Source organism: Phaethon aethereus (assembly GCF_964289735.1).
Source record: "Phaethon aethereus genome assembly, chromosome: 7".
Classification (NCBI taxonomy): Eukaryota; Metazoa; Chordata; class Aves; order Phaethontiformes; family Phaethontidae; genus Phaethon; species Phaethon aethereus.
This window is the reverse complement of record NC_138583.1, coordinates 41,093,797-41,113,316: the sequence shown is the minus strand read 5'-3', so window position 1 is coordinate 41,113,316 and position 19,520 is coordinate 41,093,797. Positions and strand designations below refer to the sequence as shown.

General features: G+C 55.0%; 1 protein-coding gene across 2 annotated transcripts; it reads right to left on the bottom strand.

Moving 5' to 3' along the window:
- Positions 1 to 2,660: 2,660 nt before the first annotated feature.
- On the bottom strand, positions 2,661 to 19,152 carry DPYSL4 (dihydropyrimidinase like 4; the record flags this gene model as incomplete). Of its 2 annotated transcripts, none has more annotated exons than XM_082002428.1 (14): positions 2,661 to 3,030; positions 4,248 to 4,419; positions 5,969 to 6,148; positions 7,450 to 7,620; positions 8,704 to 8,845; positions 10,424 to 10,580; positions 11,276 to 11,396; positions 11,491 to 11,559; positions 13,735 to 13,815; positions 13,914 to 13,975; positions 15,348 to 15,512; positions 16,382 to 16,566; positions 16,941 to 17,029; positions 18,901 to 19,152. In XM_082002428.1, 14 exons carry the CDS (start codon positions 19,150 to 19,152, stop codon positions 2,939 to 2,941), a joined length of 1,938 nt encoding a protein of 645 aa, XP_081858554.1. In that variant the 3' UTR covers positions 2,661 to 2,938. The 2 variants fall into 2 exon arrangements, with proteins under 2 accessions (XP_081858554.1, XP_081858555.1); XM_082002429.1 differs by lacking the exon at positions 18,901 to 19,152 and adding an exon at positions 18,585 to 18,623.
- Positions 19,153 to 19,520: the final 368 nt, after the last annotated feature.

The window sequence follows — 19,520 nt, the reverse complement described above, 5'->3', positions numbered from 1 at the left end:
GTCGAGGGCACAAAGCGTCTCGCCGGTCCCCTTCGCCTGTGTCTGCCTGACCCAGAGCCCGCAGGAAAGCTGTCCAAAGAAATTAGGGCCAAAGAGAGGCCGTGTTTGTGCCCGGGTGGTTTTGTTTCCCAGAGGCTCTGGCTGCATTAGCGGGCGGCTGGCTCTGCCGGGGCTCTGCTCAGCATCTCCGGTTCCGGCAGAGCTGCGGAAATGCCTTTGGCCCCTTCCCGTGCCTTGGGAGGCTGGGGCGGCCACGCAGCGGAGCCGGCTCTGCGCCTCCCCGCGCCCCTCCTTTGGGAATCGGCTCCCTGGCGGAGGAGATAAATTCAAACCCTCTCCTCAAAGGGGAAGGGGCAGCTGGATTTCAGCCCTTGGCTGGCGAGGTGAACGGAGACGCCAGCCCAAACCGCTTCTGCAGGGCGACTGCTGGGAGAGGGGCTGCGGCTCCAGCTCCTGCCGGGGTCTCCGCTGCCCCAAGGCACCTTTCGCTGGCGAGCCTGGCTGTTGGAGACAGCGATGCTTCCCGGGCACAGATAGAGAACTTCCCTTGCTGAGTGCCGCTGAGCCAGGGGTGCTGCGGGCATCCCTGGCACCCCCGGGTGTCTGGGCAGCTGGGAGAGGTCACTGCCGGCAGACTGTAACTTTGACCTTTCCCATTCCTCATGCAGTTCCTGCTGCCATTACGTTAAAACTCTAAAACTCTATTTAGAAAGAAAATAAATAGATGTTCAATAGCCTTGGTGCAACTGCAGGAAAAAAAGAGTTATATTTATATTTAAATATGAAATTAAATATAAAATATATCAACAAATGCATTTCCATATATGTTTGATGCAGGAATTACTACAGGTCCTTGCATTAAGCGGTGAGATGTAGGTCAGATCAGATGATTTAAAAAAAACACCCCAAAATCCATTCCTGGTTTAAATGTGTGAATACAGACACCACCACATTCATTCACGTTTAACTTGTGGGTGGCACTCGAGTGCCCGTAACGAGGTTTCACACGCATCAGGCTTCGTGCCATCTCGGATCAGCCCCCCCGCAAGCCCCTGCCATGGGATGTGGCTCTGGGCGGGCGGTGGGTCACCACTGTCCTGCCATCTCCCGCACCGACGTCCGCAGGACAGCCCGTCCCCGCTGCAGCGCGGCACACAGACAGCCCGGCTGCTTCCTGCGGCCGCCCCCGGCCCCTGCCCTTCCCGGTACCACCCACCCGCCTCGTGGGCTGCCTCAGCCCCACCAGAGAAAAGGGTTATAACCCTTACAGACGGCTTGGGCTGGGCGTTCACGACAGTACTGGACATTTATTTTCATCAAAGTTACGTATCCAGAGATGCAGAACGGTGTACTCTCACCTTTCACCTACGGAGCAGATGCTTGCTCACGTTTCCACAACTCTTTTGTTCCCTTTCTTGCTCCCTGCGTTCAGGCAGGGCTGAAAACCACAGTATGACATTGCCCGAGGAGAATCTGCACCTTGCAGACATCTCTTACTGCATCTGCGCCTCACAGGCGCTGCGAGTGGGGAAAATCAGACACCCCCCCCCCGGTATTTTAGCTTTACAGAATCACAGAATCACAGAATCACTAGGTTGGAAAGGACCTTTAAGATCATCAAGTCCAACCATTAATCCAGAACCACCATGTCCCCTAAACCAAGTTTTTAGTTGCAAACCAAAGGCTTTCAGCAGGCAGGCTGACTGTGTGACACCCAACCTGATGGAGCAGCTCTTGGCAGGCATGCCGGGTCTAAGCAGAAGGCTGGGATTCTCTGTTATTCCTACCCAGCTCATAATAAGCATCTTTCCATTGTCAAAGGGGAGTACAGTAACCTGCAAATCATGAACTGATGTTACAAACAAATGCACGAAAACCCAAAGGAAGAAAACACAAAAAATTGACTAAGCAGGATGAACCACTTCTATAATTTTATGATTTCCAACAAACTTTATTCAAAGCAAGGAACAGAAGACGAATGGCGAGTCATCCTGTTAGAGGTTCATGCATAGCATTGTGGCATAGAGGTTCACCTTTACTGCACATACCTTTAAATATAATAAATGGGCTGTAATAACCTTTATAAAAGTCTGTCATATGCTACCGGCCTTCAAATGAGCCTCGTTATTGGTTATAAGACTTACACTTGGTTCTTGAAAAAATGTATAAATAATCTTTAAAAAACAAGCCTAACAAAGACTACAGCCCACCCACCGCTGCGTCCGCCACGGCACCGGGTCCCAGGAGCAGCTGGCACCCGTCCTGCCCCGGCATGTGGGGTGCCTGCACCCGCCCCACTGACGCTGTGACCACTGCAGGGACAGACAGACGAGCTGCCGTCCCGCACAGCCGCGCCGGTGACTCCTGCGGCACAGCCAGGGCCGCGCAGCGAGAGGGCGCAGCGAACTGCTCGGGGACGCTGCAAGCAGACGAGATGCAATTCACCGTATTAAAACCATACAGAATCGGAAGTGCTTATCGGTTAGAAGTCCTTCGACTAGAAAGGGCAGTCACGGCTACTAGAAAGGAGCGTATTCCAGCCAAAATGCACCTCCACTTTTGTCCTGGCCACAGGCCAGCCAGCAGCGCGGCTGAGCGCGCTTCCCAGTGTACGTCTAGGTGCCTGCATGCACAAGGTAAGGGCTTTCCGAGTACGCGTAGCTACTGAAGAAATACGGACTGGGAGCAATCAGGATGGGAGCGCTACCTCTCGGGGGGTTACTCTATTTTCTACCTACGAGAAGAAGGGGCTGGGGCAGCTGACAAATGCTCGATTTTCATCCTGAGCTTGAGGGTGATCCACCGTCCCCTTCCCGGCTGGACCTGGCCCCGGCAGGACCCGAGCACGGCCCGGCGGCGGTGGCGACAGCCACGTCAGCACGCCGGCGGCGCGGGGGGAGAGCGCAGCCCCCAGGCTGCCCCGCCAGCGCGGGGGCCATCAGGACAGCGAGGTGATGTTGGACCGTCCACCCGGCGGGGCCATGATTTTCTGAGCCGTCCGTCTGGCAATATGGTCGTCTGCCTGCGACCCTAGGGAAGAGGACAGGCATGAGGTGTGCCGTCGGCGCGGTGTGGGAGTCCCGCCGCTTTAAACGCGCAAGTCATAAAATCTTCCCTTTGTGGGAAATAGTAGTATTTTCATTATATATCATTTTGGACACTATTTTATCATAGTACAGTTTGGAATGACTTGAGTTGCCTGAACATCTTTATTTTTTGATTGCTCCTTTCTGGAAAACATCGTATGCGACTTTCCTAGAAATAAACAATTCCTGTATAATAAAAAGTGGGACCTTGAACATTTATTAAACAATGTATAGACTCATAGAATCTTTGGGTGGGAAGGGACCTTTCCAGGCCATCCAGTCCAACCCCCTGCAGTGCCCAGGGACATCCCCAACTCGAGCAGGGTGCTCAGAGCCCCGTCCAGCCTGACCTGGGATGTTTCCAGGGATGGGGCATCTCCCACCTCTCTGGGCAACCTGGGCCAGGGGTTCACCACCCTCACTGTCAAAAATTTCTTCCTTAGAGCTAGTCTAAATACGATTTAGTTTAAAACAGTCAGCTCTTGTCCTTCCACTACAGGCCCTGCCAGAAAGTCTGTCTCCATCTTTCTTGTAAGCCCCCTTCAAGTACTGAAAGGCCACACACGATCCACCTGATCTCAACCAGCTAAGAAAACATTATGAAAGTCTTTTTTAGCAGAACATTGGTTTTCCAAAGTCCCTAAAGCTCCTGGGCAGATTCCTGCCAGATGCTGATCGAGCAACGCTTAAGCACAGGAAGCGTGTCGTACTTACACAGAAAGACCAAAGGAATTATCTTTCTTGTTCCTGAAAATGGAGTCGTTTGGCTCATCCCTACAAACGCAGCTGCTCCCGGCCCCCGACTCGCAGGGAACGCAGCGGGGGCTGAAGTCCGGGCCCCTCGGCAGCGCGGGCAGCATGCCCACTGACCGGGCCATGGCGGCAGCGTCCCCTTTAGCCGCGCCCCCGCTGCCCGCGGCTGCAGCCTGTGCTCTGCGATACTCCTTCGTCAGCGCATTTACACGGACGCCGTAACGCGTCCCAGAGACGTCTGCGCCGCATTTACCCCCTAGGCCGCCGCAACAGGAAGAACTGCTTTTCACTGACCAAAATGAAGTTTCCGCTCCCCGGCTTCGCCCGCCGCCCACACAAGCCCGGGACTTTGCGGTACCCACCCCGCGCCACCCGCAGCCCCCGACTTTCGGGGGACCCCCGCCCTACCAGACAAGCTGAACCCCGACTGATGGAGGTTGCGCACGGCGGGAGCCTGGGCTTTGCCCGCGCCGGGCGCGATCCTGGACGCCGAGGCGGGGGCCACGGCTTTGGCGCTGGCGAGGACGTCGTGGACCGGCCCGTCGTACAGCCCTCGGGGGACGCCGTGGACTTCGGCCAGCTACGAGGTGGGGAGGAAGCAGAGGCGTAAGGCACGTATTGGCGCGAAGGCGAACAAACCAGGCCCAACCCGTGGGTAACGACTTGCTGTCCTTCTGTCTGTGCTTAACCCCTTCCTGAGGGTTTTGGGGGAGACCGCACCCCTGAACCGACCAGACCAGAGGCCTCCGCGGGGAGCGGGCAGCGCGCGGCAGCCGGCAGCACCGCCCACCCGCAAAGCCCAGCGGAGGGTGCTGCCCGGGCCCCGCGGGCCGAGGTCCCGTCCCCGGGAAAAGGGGCTCCGAGAGGTGGCCGGCGGGCTGCCGTGCGCGGGGCCGTGCTCTCCTCAGGGCAACGTCCCACGGGCACGCGCCCCAGCCGCTGTCACCCGGTGTGACCGCCACGTCGGAGCTCAGCCCGGGGCGCTCACGGCTGCTGGAGGGGCCACAGCCGCAACGCCTTCGTTGCCGGTGTTTCAGCACAGGTTTGCTTAGGGCTGTTTCTCCTCCCAGGCGAAGCAGTGACAGCCAACCACAGGCTCAGAAAGGACTTGTTTTGAAGGTGAAAAGTGATGGGTTTCAAATTAAAAAGGCACGGATAGGTTATCAAGACGTATATAGTGTTTTCTGTAGAAATTTTTCTCTTATGTGACCTTTGTCTTCATCGTGCTGCGTATCTCGTGAAGAAAATACCCCGCTCAAGGCTTTCCCGTGCTCTTTTTGACCGTCGCTGTCGTGGGAAGCTCCCCTTAAATCAAGGGCGGAGAGCTGGCACGGGCAGGCCGCCGGGTTGCTCACAGAGTGCCCAACGTGCCTGCCCAAACGCCTTAACTTAAGAGAGAAACCGCTCCCCAGCCGGGCGGACACCCGGCCGCCATCCCGCAGCAGGGGCTGCAGCTCGCCGCGCCTCAACGCGTGTGTTTAGCTCCGGCCTTTACGATAAAAAGCACGGCACGGGGTGCCAGCGCCGCCGCCTCCGCGGGCGATCTGGGGGTTAACCATTTCTGCCCTACACTCATCTACAACGCATAATGAAAACGTCTCCAGTAACGCATGGAAAAGGGGAGGAAGGCAGAGCTGTTAAGCAGCTTTTAATACGTTTGCATGTCTGCGTATCTCCCTAAAAAGCTGTGCTAGCACACCGAAAGGTTCATCTTCTTGTGTTCCCGGTAAGTACCAAACACTACGCCCGCTAGTCCGACAGACGCCCAATACTGGTAACACAATAACATAAACTTTTCTAATACAGGCAGGAGAGGAATTCCTCCCTTCTACCTCAGTGCAAAACAAACAAAACCAGATTTGCTAAAGCCGTATTTCTGCTTTAGAAATTTGTAATTATTAGTTATAATACTAAACCAGACGTTACCGATTACTGCGCCAAGCCACACACCAAAGCAGTTACATGACAACATTACAAATTTCCAAGGCCTAAGAAGAAATAATATCAATAATATTCTTGTTTCTGTTGCCTATCCCATCAGGAAGCTTACTAGAACAGTGACTGCAATACAATGATACAGAGAGATTGCAATGAAAATACAGGATTATGGCAAATAAAATTCTCCTTACCCTGTTTCTTGCCTTTATCCTTTTATAAACAAAATCAGGGAACGTCTTTCTAGGAATGAAGCGACCTGACCCCTGGGTGACAACCAGGTTTCCATCTTCAAGGACAACTCTTCCTTGACTTATGACCACGGTAGGAACCCCATGGCACTCTGTGCCTTCAAATATGTTGTACTCCACGTTCTGGAAAGAACAAACCAAGACTCTCAGTACGTTTAAGACTGAAGAAGAGAAGGTGACAGTCCAGCCTACTATACTACTCCCACCGTTTTTATATACTGCGCAGTCAGTTGTACTTCACTAACCCTTTACATCTCAAATAATAAGGTTCTTCCAGCTGGATGAACTAAAGCAAACTGGAATGGAAAAACTGAATTCTCAAAGCACTGAGTACTTGCCCAGCGGGCATGCAGCAACGCAGCACTCCTGGAGCAAGCTAGACTTTTACTGTATGCGAACAATTCGTTATCTCTAAGCCCCAGAAGAGCCCTGCTCAAGTTCTCCATTTGGGGACAGAACTTCTTGTCATTTCTGCCACTGCAAGTCTTCTGCCGAAACAGGTATAGAAAGTCAGGTCTGTTTGTGGCAAATGCAAAATGGTGCCACCTTCTTCAAATGCTCCCATTACTATCACTAACAAACTATCAAAAAAAAAACTTTACAGTGAAAAAATGTGGCATTATAAAAAAACGAAAGTGAATTTTCTGGACCAAAAAATAACCTGTTCCTCTTTTTTAAAGAAAAGACCTGAATATTTCAATCATAATGATAATTTTCTTCAAGAAAAAACGTTGTGGTGAAAAAACCCCACACGGGTCAAAATGTTTCTACATTAACTTCAAACAGCAATGTCACCAAGATTCCTCCAACGCCTCACCCCCCTCTCTCTTTCACCTGCAGCTTTCTGTCTGAGGCTTATGTGGGAAATTAGTTTGGGGACGTCCATGGCCTGGAAAACCCCGGCTAAAATGCCATTAAGGTGCACCCAAATCTCTCCCGAATGAGTCACCCCGAGGGACAGGCAGCACCCGCGGAGGACGGGAGCACAAGCGGGAACGGGTCCGGCTCTTCGTCAGGGACGCTGATACGCTATACTACATGAACAGTTTAATAACCTTATGGTATGAAGTATTAAACTGTACTAGTAGTTTAACACTTAAGTTCAGCACTTACACTTCTCTAGTCCACAGCGAATCCATCGATCGTAAAACTTGTGTTCCAGAGGCGGACGGCCTCAGGGCAGCCACTCTGCCACTCGCTTACCACCCTACCCTCCCCGTTCTCCAGCTTTACCGTAACCAAAGGATATTTTCATTCGCTCGTATTTTAGAAACGGAATGCAAGGTCCTTCACCGCTCTGCCCACATAAACAGCTGCTCCCTTGCTGAATGACCTGACCTTTCCGATCTGAAGAAATACATTGCTTTACGGCTCACTCTGTCTCTAAAGTCAGTTCAAGAAAATAATTTTTAAAAATATTTTACCAGATTGTGGGTTTTTGCCGAGATGGTTTTAGTCGCCTTGGGGTTCCACAAAACCAAGTCTGCGTCAGCGCCCACAGCGACGCGCCCCTTCCTGGGGTAGCAGTTGAAGATCTTGGCAGCATTGGTACTGGTCACTGCTACAAAATCGTTCTCGTCCATCTTCCCGGAGACCTGGGAAAGAGAAGTGAAGAAGGACCATCACCGGAGACGCGCCCTGCTCCCAACAGCGGGCAGCAGCCCCGTCCCCGTGGCCGGACCCCCGCTCTCCCACCAGCGGGAGTAAGGCGGCAGAAGATATCGCAGGATCCCACCGTGAGACCGTGTGGTGTGAGGATCCACGCTGCGACAGGGCTGCAATTACGGTGAAAAGGGATACGCGGGGGGCTGAGCCTTGTCCCTCCGGGCTAAATAACACCATAGAGGTTTTTATTTTTCCTGGACTCTGTGAAATATAAGGTCTATGAAAAACAAGACCTTCACTGGTGGGGTCCAACTCCCAGGTGTCTCATGTTCACTAAAGATGGTTAAAGATATTTCAATAAAGACTGGAAGTGAACACAAATCGTGCTATTCACCATCTTTATTATTTTAAGATAAATTCCATTTATCTTTGTTCAAAGCCTACCTAAGACACAGACTTGGGGGTGGCTCGGTCCCCAAGCTCCTGGAAGTCCACTAGAGATGTCTGCTCTGGGGATGCGGACTAGAGGGATGCTCCTTGGGAGGGCAGGGTGCACCGGTGCGCAGGGACACGGGACTGGGTCCCGCCGGCAGGACACTCGCGTACCACGGCTCTCCCTCGGCGGCAGAGCGCCGAGGCGGGAGGCACTGCGGGAACCCGCCCCACCGGGGCGGCCTGGGGCGACCAGGCAGCTGGCAGGCACGGTCATGGCCATGGCCACCAAGGGAGAGACGCCCGGTCCCCATCCACCTCCCCAGGCCTCCCGCAAGCACCAGGAAAAGCAACATCACGTCTCGCCCTTCGGAAAACATGTTGGAGAAACTTTCTCTTGTGACTGTGAGCGAGGGTGGGGTGGATGATCCCCGTACCAAAGCCTCTGAAGACACTTTGAAGGCATTCGAGCGTCACATTTTCTCTCATTAGCAAGCCTCTCGGAAGTAGCAGTCTAGACAATGTCACACCTCCTGGCTCGCCCGAATCAACGGGGATGCTGACATCACCTAGCACGAGCACTGCTCGCATGCATTTGCGCCCACAGCTTCACAAGGAATCAGCGTTCTCTTAGTACCTACCACACACTTTTCCCAAATTATCGACATCCGCTCTTCGATGCCGTTGGTTCCCTCGGGGATGAGGGTGAAGTCGTCCTTCCCCACTGCCTTCTGCGCGGTGGTGAAGGTGCAGTGAGCGCTGCCGGCAACCTGCAGGTCCCCGCTAGGCAAAGCACAGCGGAGGAGGTCAGAGGAGGAACGCGACGGCGCAAACCGCCTTCTCGGCGCCAGCGCCACCTCCCCTGCCCCGTGACGCCGCTCCCCTCGCCCGGAACACGGCGCGCGGCACCCACGGCCTCTGGGCCCCTGCTCGTCTGCTTGACGCGGGGCGACTGCGCCCACAGAGACGGTACAGGCAGGCGACTTACGCTCCCAAGTCCCACGGAAGTCAAGGCAAGTTAAGAGGCAATTTTTACAGGTACTCAGAGGTACTCGCTCTGAGTGAGATCGCTCCACCCACTTCTACAGGAATTAAGCACTGGAATCATCTAAGAGATGTAAACAGCAGCCTCATAAGCACTACTTATATTCCCTCCTAAACCGGCCATTATTTTTACTCTCTAAGCCAACATTTTAATCTTTGTATCTTCCTTTTGTACCCCAGATCATTTTGGGAAACTCTTCTCCAAGCAAGGTTGCTGTTAAAGCAAGGGTACGGTTAGATAAAACACGGTCCTGGGTAAACCCGAATGCTCTGTGCTATCACATGCTACAGTGGAAGGGCCTGGATCCCTGCTGGCAGGCAGGGCGAGAAGGGAACTGAGCGTGCGTAGGCTTGCCGGGCCTGGGAGCATGCCTCCAGATTTATGTGCCTCCAGATTCATGCCAAAGCTCTCCTAGATTGAACTGTGCTGGTATTTTATTGCCTTTAAGAAAATACTAAATGTATTGAGATATCTTTATACACTATGTAAAATATACCAGCAGGAAACACTTTTCTCTTGCTAACAGCTTGCTGTGGCGTGCCAAACCCTGGCTGCGTCCCCGGGCAGAGCCCCGGCCGGCGGGTGTTCGTACTCCCCTGCCCGGCTGCCCGCGCCCGCCCGGCCCCCGCACGCTGCCGGGCTCTGCTGCGGAGCTCGATGCATCGGACACCGCCGCACGGTGACGCGCCCTGCAAGCTTGTGTTTCACATGTTTTAAATTCTTGCAAATGCCCGGCATTGCTTCTGATAAAATCCTTTTTGCTTTAACGCTAAAGCAGTGCAGGAGGCTTTTTCTGAGACACAGCGAAGCCCGGGCCACCGCGTCCCTCCTGCGCTGGGCTGTCCTGGCCCGCGCCTTCCCCCTCTGGTTCTGGAGGGGGAACCGGGTAGTGTGAGCCTGATTATACAGGAAAAATCTGGTAACTATAAGCCAGCTTCATCAAAGCACAAAATTTAGACTCTTTTTGAAAGACTCACCTGGCTCCTTGCTCAAAAACCCAAAGATTTACTCTTTCGATACGGAAAAGCGTGCCAATTGATAGATTATTTTTCCTATGCTGGCTATAATATCAAGAGGAAAGCTGAACTGGGTGCAAGCCTTTGCTGGGCGGCTGCACCCCACAGTGCCCAGGTACGGGAGAGGGCCGGGGGAGGCTGCCACCCACCGGCAAAAGGTGGGGGGCCGAGCCAGGGGGTCAGGGGCTGCGGCCCCCGGCGCTGCAGGCGATGCCACTACTGTAACCGGCATTCGGACGAACGCAGGCGGGATGCAAACGCGGCGGACGCGCCCAGGCTCCGTGCTGACAGGGAGCTCACCAGGACAAGAGGGAGGCGAGATGGTCCGGCGTGGCGGGGTCTGGGCTGATGGGGGGAGACGTGACGAAAGCTGCAGCTTTGGCCCAGTTTTTACTCCAGTAGTGTGACCCGTCGGTGCCCAGGCTGGCGGTAATGGGCTCGCCGTACACAACCGCGCCTACAGAGCCATCAGTTAGTGAGTGCGAACGTGCCGCGTCTCCCGCGGCCTCTTTTCACGCACCGCAGACAAACCCTGCGGTTAACGACACAAGACGGTTTCACTTATCTTCAGTGTTCCCAGGATTTCAGCTTTTTAAATCCACGTTAATCCTCTAGATTATCTCAGATGACTGGGAAACACTGTCAAAATAATTTCTGAATCTGTCTGTTTTCTCCTTAGACCAAACACACATTCAGATCTCAAACCATCACGCCTGCCTTAAGCCAAACCAGCGTCTCTCTGGCTGGGGTGGCCGTGGAGCCCCGGGGCACGGCCCTCTGCCCTGCTCCCTGCAGGAATGCTTCCAGCTCTTCCCACTCTACCGCCAGTTTCAATCTGGAGCTTGCTCCAGATCCATTTTTCATTTAGTTCACAACAAATGATTGCAACTGCATTGTTTCCTTTTTTTTTTTTCAGCTGTGCCTACTGAGATTCAGGTGTCAAAGTTTCAAATACATCTCCTCAAATCTTTCCAGCCCAGAGCAATTAGCTCTGACACACTCTGCAAAGAAAAGCCAACACCGAGTTTTAGCACCCTTAAAATGTGAGAGAACTTGGGTGATAACAAGTTCTTAAACCTTGCAGCTAGAATGATACTCCCGGACATATTTAAGTAGGCTCAATTAGTGTGCAAACATGAAACAAGGCTTTACCTTTTCTCTTCGCTTGAGCTACCACATCTGCTGCACCTCTGCTCATTATTTTGGTGATGTACAAGGGGCAGTTGGCTTGTTTCGCGATGGTGATTGCACGGTACACCGCCTCCGCTTCCACCTGCGGACACAAGAACACGGGCAGAGAACGTCTCAGGGCACCTCTGCTAAAGCCAAAGCCCTGGGTAGTTCTGCGGAAGGGCTGGGGACGTTACCTCCTCGGGACGGCTGAGGACATGCCCTTCTGGCCCGGTAATGCCGAGTTCCAGCAGCCTCTTTTGCTCCTAGGTGGACGAAGACGAAGAGAGGCGCAGTCAGGGATATGAAGGGCCCGTCCGAAGCAAGGCGGGGGACAAAACCCCTTTTCAGAAGTACCCGAAGGGTGATGGAAGTTCACAAGTACGACCAGGCGGTACCGCCTATACCTGACACGCCATAAGCCGCTGCAGCTACTTGCAGCAGACCCACCTCGTGCTGCGGAAACATTTCTGGGCTGGGCACCGCTGCGTCCCAACGCACCTTTGGAGCTGCCCCGCTCGTCGAACCCAGCCACACTGCTGGAGGCTGCGGGATTTTAAACCCGTCGCCACTGGCTCTGAGGCTGTGCTAGACACGAGGCACGGCTACAGGGACGGAACAGATGTCCCCCGGGGCCCGAGGCTGCCCCGAGAAGCCCACGGAGGAAGCAGAGATGGGTGCGATGCACGAGAGACGGGCAGCGGGGCGCAGCAGGGCCCACCTCTCCGAGCTTCGCCCGTAAGTCACGCAGCCACAGCCAGCGCGTTCCCCATCCCCGGTGCACGACGCCACGCGGCAGCAGGGACATGGCTCGGACGAAAGGCTGCGGCTTCTCGACCCCGGGGTTCTGGGGGAGGCAGCAGCAGGGGGGCAGGTTGTGCGTAGCCGCTGGCACGGCCGCGTGGCCCTGCAGACGGGCTGAAGCCCGTTCCCCCATGCCCACCTCCTCTCCCACCTGGCTCCGCTGCTCCGGCAGCGCCAGCTCCCCCGAAGCGTGACGCACTCAGCCCCTGCTGCCACAGCCTCACGTCACGACGGGTACGAACCAAGTCCCCGCGGGGACCACGGCGACGGAAGCTGGAATGAACTCTGGGTTGCACCCGGGTTATGCACGTTGTCTTTGAAAGGGGATGTGCAGCACACAGCTCGTCCCTTCCTGCCATGTTCTGTATCGTGTCGTGCTCCCGCTTAGCTGGTACTGGGTGCAAGGGTGTTATTCAACACTACGGGCCAGATCTCACGGGCTTTAAAGGATCCTGCTCTTAGAGGATGGTTATGTCTCCATCCACCGTATTCCTGTTGCAGAGGTCCTCTGTTTGTTCCCACGGCTCGAGTGTCATCGCGCTAGCGGCTTAAAGAAATACTTCTGAAGATACAGTTCACATCATGTTTCACAGCCAGCTGAAGAAAAGGTTTCTCATATAAAATCCCAGGGAGGTGGGAATTGGCCTCTATCCTGTTTGTTCAAATAAGCTCATCTGAAGGACTGGGATTCTGCTTTCATTTTAAATTCTCCTCCCACACCAGACTGAACACTTGCGTGACCATAAGCCAAAAGGAACTGCAAGTCTAAGTCTAGCTTGCATCACCTCATTGCAGTACGTCTAAGGCTTTCTCTAAGGGTAAAAAGGAAAAATGATGCACATAAGCCAAGCCTGCAATACCAAGGAAGCTCCCGAGTGCCATTCTTGGGGATAAATATTGCCAAGTGTAACGGACGTTATTTCCAAAGATGCCAACCTCTTTATTTTCTCAAGCACTCTGGACTTCTAAACAAGATAGCTAATGTGATAAAGTATCACTTAAGGCAGTCAGTCATCCTTTAAGAAGCCCCAAAACATACTTGTTGGCAAGCACTGAACAGTCCTTGCAAGGATTTCTGTGCTGAAACCCAAGCACGTGCAAGGAATCGGGAGGACGCTGCCGATTTTAGCAGGACCCCCCAACCCTCCTGCACGTTCTTCTGCCTGCACACACTCCCAGCACAGGCTCTCCTGCCAGCCCGTTCCCTCGGAGGCGGGCGATCAGCTTATAGCGGGCAGCGGGTCCCCGCGGCGCGCGGGCGGGGGCGCAGGACGCAGGAGCAGCGCATCCCCCGGCTGCCGCACGGCTCGCTGCCCCCGCGCACGGACCCACCAAGGTCGCGCCGCAAGGCCGCGAGCTCGGCTTTCGCCGGAGAGCTCGGCGGCGAGCGACCGGGGCGAAACCCTGCTGGCGCGCTGCGCCTCTCCCCAAAGCAACCAGGGGTCGCGGTGGGTGCTCCTCCTTTTCGCATCTGGACCGGTCCCTGCTGAATCTGCAGCACCAAGAGAAGGCTAAAAGCATGCTGGCACTGCTCCGCCTCCCACCAGACACTACGGCCCATCTGCGAAAGTCAGCTTTTTGCCTTAAATCAAAATACCCTGGTCAACCTTTAATTTAAATGAATACGAATACTGTACCTCATCGATGATGTCTCCATTTTCAGCATGCACTTGGGCAATGGCCCCCAGGTCTCGGATAACGCAGAATATTTCATACATCTGCCAAGAGACAGTGGGTTGCGCAGCATCAGACAAATCGCAGCTCACGCTCAGAGTGTAGGTGAAGGCTTTCGCTGGATGCTGGCTGGCTGCATTACCTGGGCATCGGTGCACTGAAGTTTGTCTTTGTAAGCCATAAAAACCAGGAAGGAGTTCACGCCTTGAGAAAAGAGAACGACACGTGTGTTTATTGTCCCAGCCGAGAACTCGGCGACGCGGTTCGGGCTGGCAGGCCAGGGTTCGACTGCAGGCAAAGCAAGGCAAAGGGCTGAACCAGGAACTGTCCCCGCAAGAACTGAACCCCAAAGCTTGGGAAAGGACAACACACCCTCATCTTTGGATGCGCCTGAACCAAAACAAGAAAAACCCGTAGTCCATTTCTGGTTTTAGGTACGCTCTGTAACTTGGCCCAAATGCACAGAATCAAATGCATTGCTCCCAAGCTGAGTTTTCCCTCCAGAGGCGGTTTCAACTTATGGTTTATCCTCAACTCCTTTCTGATAACTGCCTTTGAATTAGTGTATTAGCACCAAGACTAATTTACAGCAAAAGATGAGACTTTCTAGTATTAGAGCATTGCTGTCTAGCGCTGTTACTCAGCTAGAGAAATAGCTGTGCAGTGCTTCGCAGACAGCGCTGCACACAATCCTAATTCCTACCGTTCTACCTAACGTTGAGGATGATTCATGAGGCACTGAGTCAGAGCCGGAGAATTGCTACTGTATTTCATATGGATAGAGGCAACAACGAATCCCAAACTACGATCAAATTACAAATAAACTGTATTTCACGGGAACATACGTATAAAAAATACACGGTACAGGCTGGAATAGCTGCATTACTTCAGGCACTCTGCATTTTAATAGGAAATTCACTGCAAAATTCTATGTTAATTGACCCATTAAGCCCTTGCTTGCAAGGCTGCAAATTACACTGACGTTACTTAGCTCTACATTAGCATAGCTGAAAGCAAAATGTAGTTCCAAACGTGGAAATAAGTATTAATGCAGCACATGTATTCCTGCCGCACGGCCTGGTTCCCGGTGAGCCAGATCCGGTGGGTACTTCAGGATGTGCAGGAATTACAGGCGGAAACGGAACCTCCACGGAAAGCCAAAAGCTTCGCTTCATTCTATAAGCCCCATCTTGAACACTGTTATTTAAATACTTTTCTGTCCATCAGGCAGCCTGACTCAGGGTGCCCAACATCATTCCTTTAGTTTCCGAAATCGACTTCCATGCCCGGGCTCTACCTTGCCCAAAGGTGAGAGCACACGAACAAGATGTCATGGCGTGAATCCCACGCCAGTACCCGTCCACACCTTCCTGCTAGGTGGCAAGCGGCGGGTAGCTCACACCTCAGCAGCGACGGAGCAAGGTCCCCGCAGGCACCCGCTTACCACCGGGTCAGAGGAGTACGGCAGAGCCACGACCAGCAGAGCTTGCCCTGTGGCCACGCGCTTACGTGCCTGTACGGCAATAACTACGGCGTGGGCGGTTTTTTGTGGGGTTACCGCTCTTCCTGTCCTTACCCTTGTCCTTCACCAAGGCTTCCAGTTCCTCCTTCAGGCTCTCGTGCCAGCGAGGGACGTCGACGTGCAGCGAGTAGTCGCAGCAGGCCTGGCTGTCGGCGCTCCCGCGCCACTGCTCGTAGGCAGCCAGGAGGCTGGTCCCCGCGTCCGGGCAGACGTGGTCAACTGAGGAAACACTGCACAGCGTTAGCACGCGTGCCAGGGAAAGGGCTAGAGAAATACCTGGAGGGCGCAGCAGCCACCAGTATTCTCGTGCAAGACTTTACTGCTGTGAAAAGGAGACATTTTAATGCTAATCCATTTTTATCACATTGATTAAAGATGAAGGATAATAAATTTCCCGGATAAAGTGAAACAAGTGGAACAAACTAACTCGAAGTTACAGCTACTATCATCCCTTTTTTCCCCACACAGCCTGCGTAGCATGCCACCCGAGAGAGACCAGTGACCAAAGCATGTCCTTGCATACTTCTGCACAGCTCCCCTGGGCATTTTCCCTGCGCAGTCACACACAGCCCGTCAGCCACCATCCTTCCTCTTTCCTTTGTCCTCATTCCCTGCAGCGCTGCCTACAAGATCGGTGCTGCGCTACGCCTGCATTTCTTGAGACTGGGCCTTCAGCTGAATACTACTACAGCGGGCCTTGGGACCAGAAGAACAGAACAGAAATCAAAATTATTTTACATTAAAACAGAGCCCATGCTCAGAGAGCTGAAAAACTCATATAAAAACACACTTGCAAAGACATTAGAAACACGTTAAAAGGTGTTTAACGTTTTCTTCTATTTTATTCTCTTACAAGGTGAAGCGGGAACAACTTTTTTTTTTTTAATATATGTGTTCTGTAGCAATGGAAGGAGGTTCCGAGAGGCACATAATGCATTTTAATTAGCTTTGTAATGCTTTGATTTCTACAGCAAAAATTAACATTTCTCTGCTATGAGAGTAAATAATCTCTGCAATGATAAAAGGCCCAATGTATTTGCTAAACGATGTTCTACTTAGAAGTCCGCTCGAACGCTGCTCCATCTTACTGATCATCGTGGTGCCTCCTGCCAGGGCTGCTTTCGTGCCTTGGTAGAAGCCGTCAGCAGAGGTCATCCCCATGACGGGCATCTGCAGGCGGGTGTGGACATCGATCCCCCCCGGCATCACGATCTGGCTGTAGGCATCGACTGTCTTCACGCCACCGGGAACAACCAGGTTTTCTCCAATTTGTCTGAAAACGGCATTAAGATCTCCTCCTGTTAACTGGCAACAGCTTTTAAGTGAAGGTGCAAAAACAACTTCTAAGCGCTGCTCGTGGCACGGACGCGCGCCCTGCCCAGGCCTCCTCACGCCGCTCTCCCCCAGCAGGAGAAGCGGCTGCAGGCGGGGAGCGCGTGCTCGTCTCCTGCGCAACTCGCAACGCAGCGCGAACTGTCAGCACTTTATACGTCTCGCCAGACGCAAGATAGTCTAAAGAGCTGTCCTTGTTTTTCAAAAAGCGAACATATTTCCAAGAGAAAAATGACGGAAAGGAACCTCGTTCAAATTCCACGGCACTGTATCATGCTTGGAAATTACATTACCAAACATAAATATCTAACTTACTTTATTAAACCGTCTTCCACATAAATGTCTGCATAAAATGACTGATCATCGTTGACAATTTTTCCTCCTTTGATTAGAAGCCGGTCACTCTAATGGAAAAAAAACCACGTTTTTAAAAGGATTACTTTATTTTAAATGCTACTTTACTCATTATGAACTTTCATTAAGTCTAGGACTTAATATTTGCCCTTCAATCACACAAGTTTGGTTGAATATCCAAACAACTCTACACCAAAGCCCAACTGTAGTTTTGCAAAGAAAACCATATAAAATTTTCATTGAAGAGGACAATGCGCTCTCCTGCGAAGCACGGTACCAGCCCGGGGGTGTACAGGCAGCACAGCCGCACCCGACAGCTCTGGTACCCGAACAGCGCCCGGCTCGGAGGCCCGAGCTGCGCACCTCTGAGCGGACACGGCGCAGGGAGCGCGCTCCTGCCCTCGCCGCTGCCGCCCCGCCTTGCGGCGAGCGCGCCGCCAGCCCGAAGGCCCACCACAAGCTCCTGCAGAGCAGTTCGGAGCCTGACCGAAGTTCTCAGGAGCTTTGAAAGGTTTGCAAGAGAACCTCCTGCAGCTCTGCCACCTATCCGCCCCCTCCATCGGCTCCGGTTACGGAGGCTTTTAAGTGCATCTCATTAATTTATTAATAAGTAACTTATTGACGTTCATTAGTTTGCACAGTCTTGTGAGGCAGATGATGCCTCAAGGACTTTCTTCACTTCAAAGCAAGAAACTGGTACAGTTGTCAGATTTGCAGAATCTTGAACCAGAAAAACGAGAAAGCAGCGGCATTTATGTAAATGTGGAACTGCAGCCTCATTTAAGAGGATTCCTCCCCTGCTCTCTGGTGTCGCTAGCAAAATTATTACCAAGGCTAAAACAGGCGAGACAAAGAGCACGGCCTTAGCACAAGAACAACCGCAAGAGCACGTGGAGCTGCCTGACAGCACAGCGGCGAGTGCCGACGCGAGACAGCCTGGGAAACATTCTGGGGTTTTGTTTTAAAGAGCATCACTGGCATTTAAAAAAAAAACCAATAAGAATTTATTATATTCCTTACTATTAAGAACGGCATTGTGTTTTTAAAAGTGAAAAGAGGCTTTTATTGCTTTTTTTGTTGTTTTCCCTCGCCCCATAAAATCGATCAAAAGCAGCTTCTGTGCTGGCTGCCCCAGGGGGGAGCCCTGCGCCCCCCCCGCCGTGCGGGGCCCATCCCCACCCCTGCCACCCCGCATCCGCCCCGCAGCTCCCCGCGGCCGCCCCGAGGTTTGCGGGAACTCGGCCGCAGCCAGCACAACGAGGGAAAGACGCTGGAACCCGAGCCAGGGCGCTCCAGGGCCTTTTCCGTCCGCCCGCGGCGCGACCGGGGCTCGGCGGCCGGAGCCGGGACGGCAGATGCTGCCCCCGCCACCCCGAGCTCATGCCGCGGAAAAAGAGTTTCCGAACGCGCTTTCCGCCCCAGCGCCCGGAGGAAAGTTCGGGCTGAGGCGGGGCAGCCCCGCGGCCACGGTGAGGGCCGCGCCCCGCCAGCGGCAGCGGGAGCGCCGGGCTGCCGGCCCCACGGGCGGCTGGGACGGCCCCGCTCCACCGCCGCCGCCCCCGGAGGTCCCGCCCGCGCCCCCGCGCCGCGCAGGGAGCCCCTCACCGTGGCGCGGGGGATGCTCTTCTTGCCCTGCTGCGACATCGTCCCGCCGCGCTCCGCCAGCGTGTGCCCGTGTGCCCGCGCCCGCCTGTGCACGTCCCCGCGTGCGTGCGCGCCCCCCGCCCGCCCGGGGCCGCGCTCCCGGCGCCGCAGACAAAGCCGGCCCGGCGGGAAAGGCGCGGGGCCACCCCGGCGCGTCCCGCGGGACCGGCGGCGGCACGGAGCGCGCAGCCGCCGCCCGGAGCGGCCCCGCAGCCGCGGGCGGGGCCGGCGGCACTTGCGCGCCCCGGAGGGGAAGCCCCGGCGCAGCCGCCCCTACCTGCGGCCGGCCGGCGGGCGGCTCTCCCGGGGCGGCGGCCCCCGCGGCGGGGCGGGGGGCGGGGGCGCGGCGCTGCCCGCCAGGGGCGACCCCGGGGCCGGGGGAGCCGAGAGAGGCGAAGTCCAGCGTCTTGTTGTCGAAGGCGTCCTCCACGCTGCAGAACATGCCGCCGCGCTTCTGCCGCGGCCGCGGGCTGCCCGCGCCCAGCCCCGCCAAGCAGGCGGGCAGCGCCTGCTCCCGCCGCCCCGCCATGGGCCCGGCGCGGGCCGCCCCCGCCGCCGGTGCCGGCGCCGGCTGGGCGCGGGGAGCGAGCGCGGCGCGTTAAAAGCGGCTCGGGGACCAACCGCCGCCCCCGCCCGCCCCGCCCGCCGAGCCGTGACCACCCACGCGTGGCACGGCCCCGCTTGTGGCAGGCGGGCTTCCCGGCCGGGAGCGCGGCCGCAGCGGCCAGGACTGCCGCCCCACGGCTCTGCCGCCCCACGGCTCTGCCGCCCCACGGCTCTGCCGCCCCACGGCTCTGCCGCCCCACGGCTCTGCCGCCCCACGGCTCTGCCGCCCCACGGCTCTGCCGCCCCACGGCTCTGCCGCCCCACGGCTCTGCCGCCCCACGGCTCTGCCGC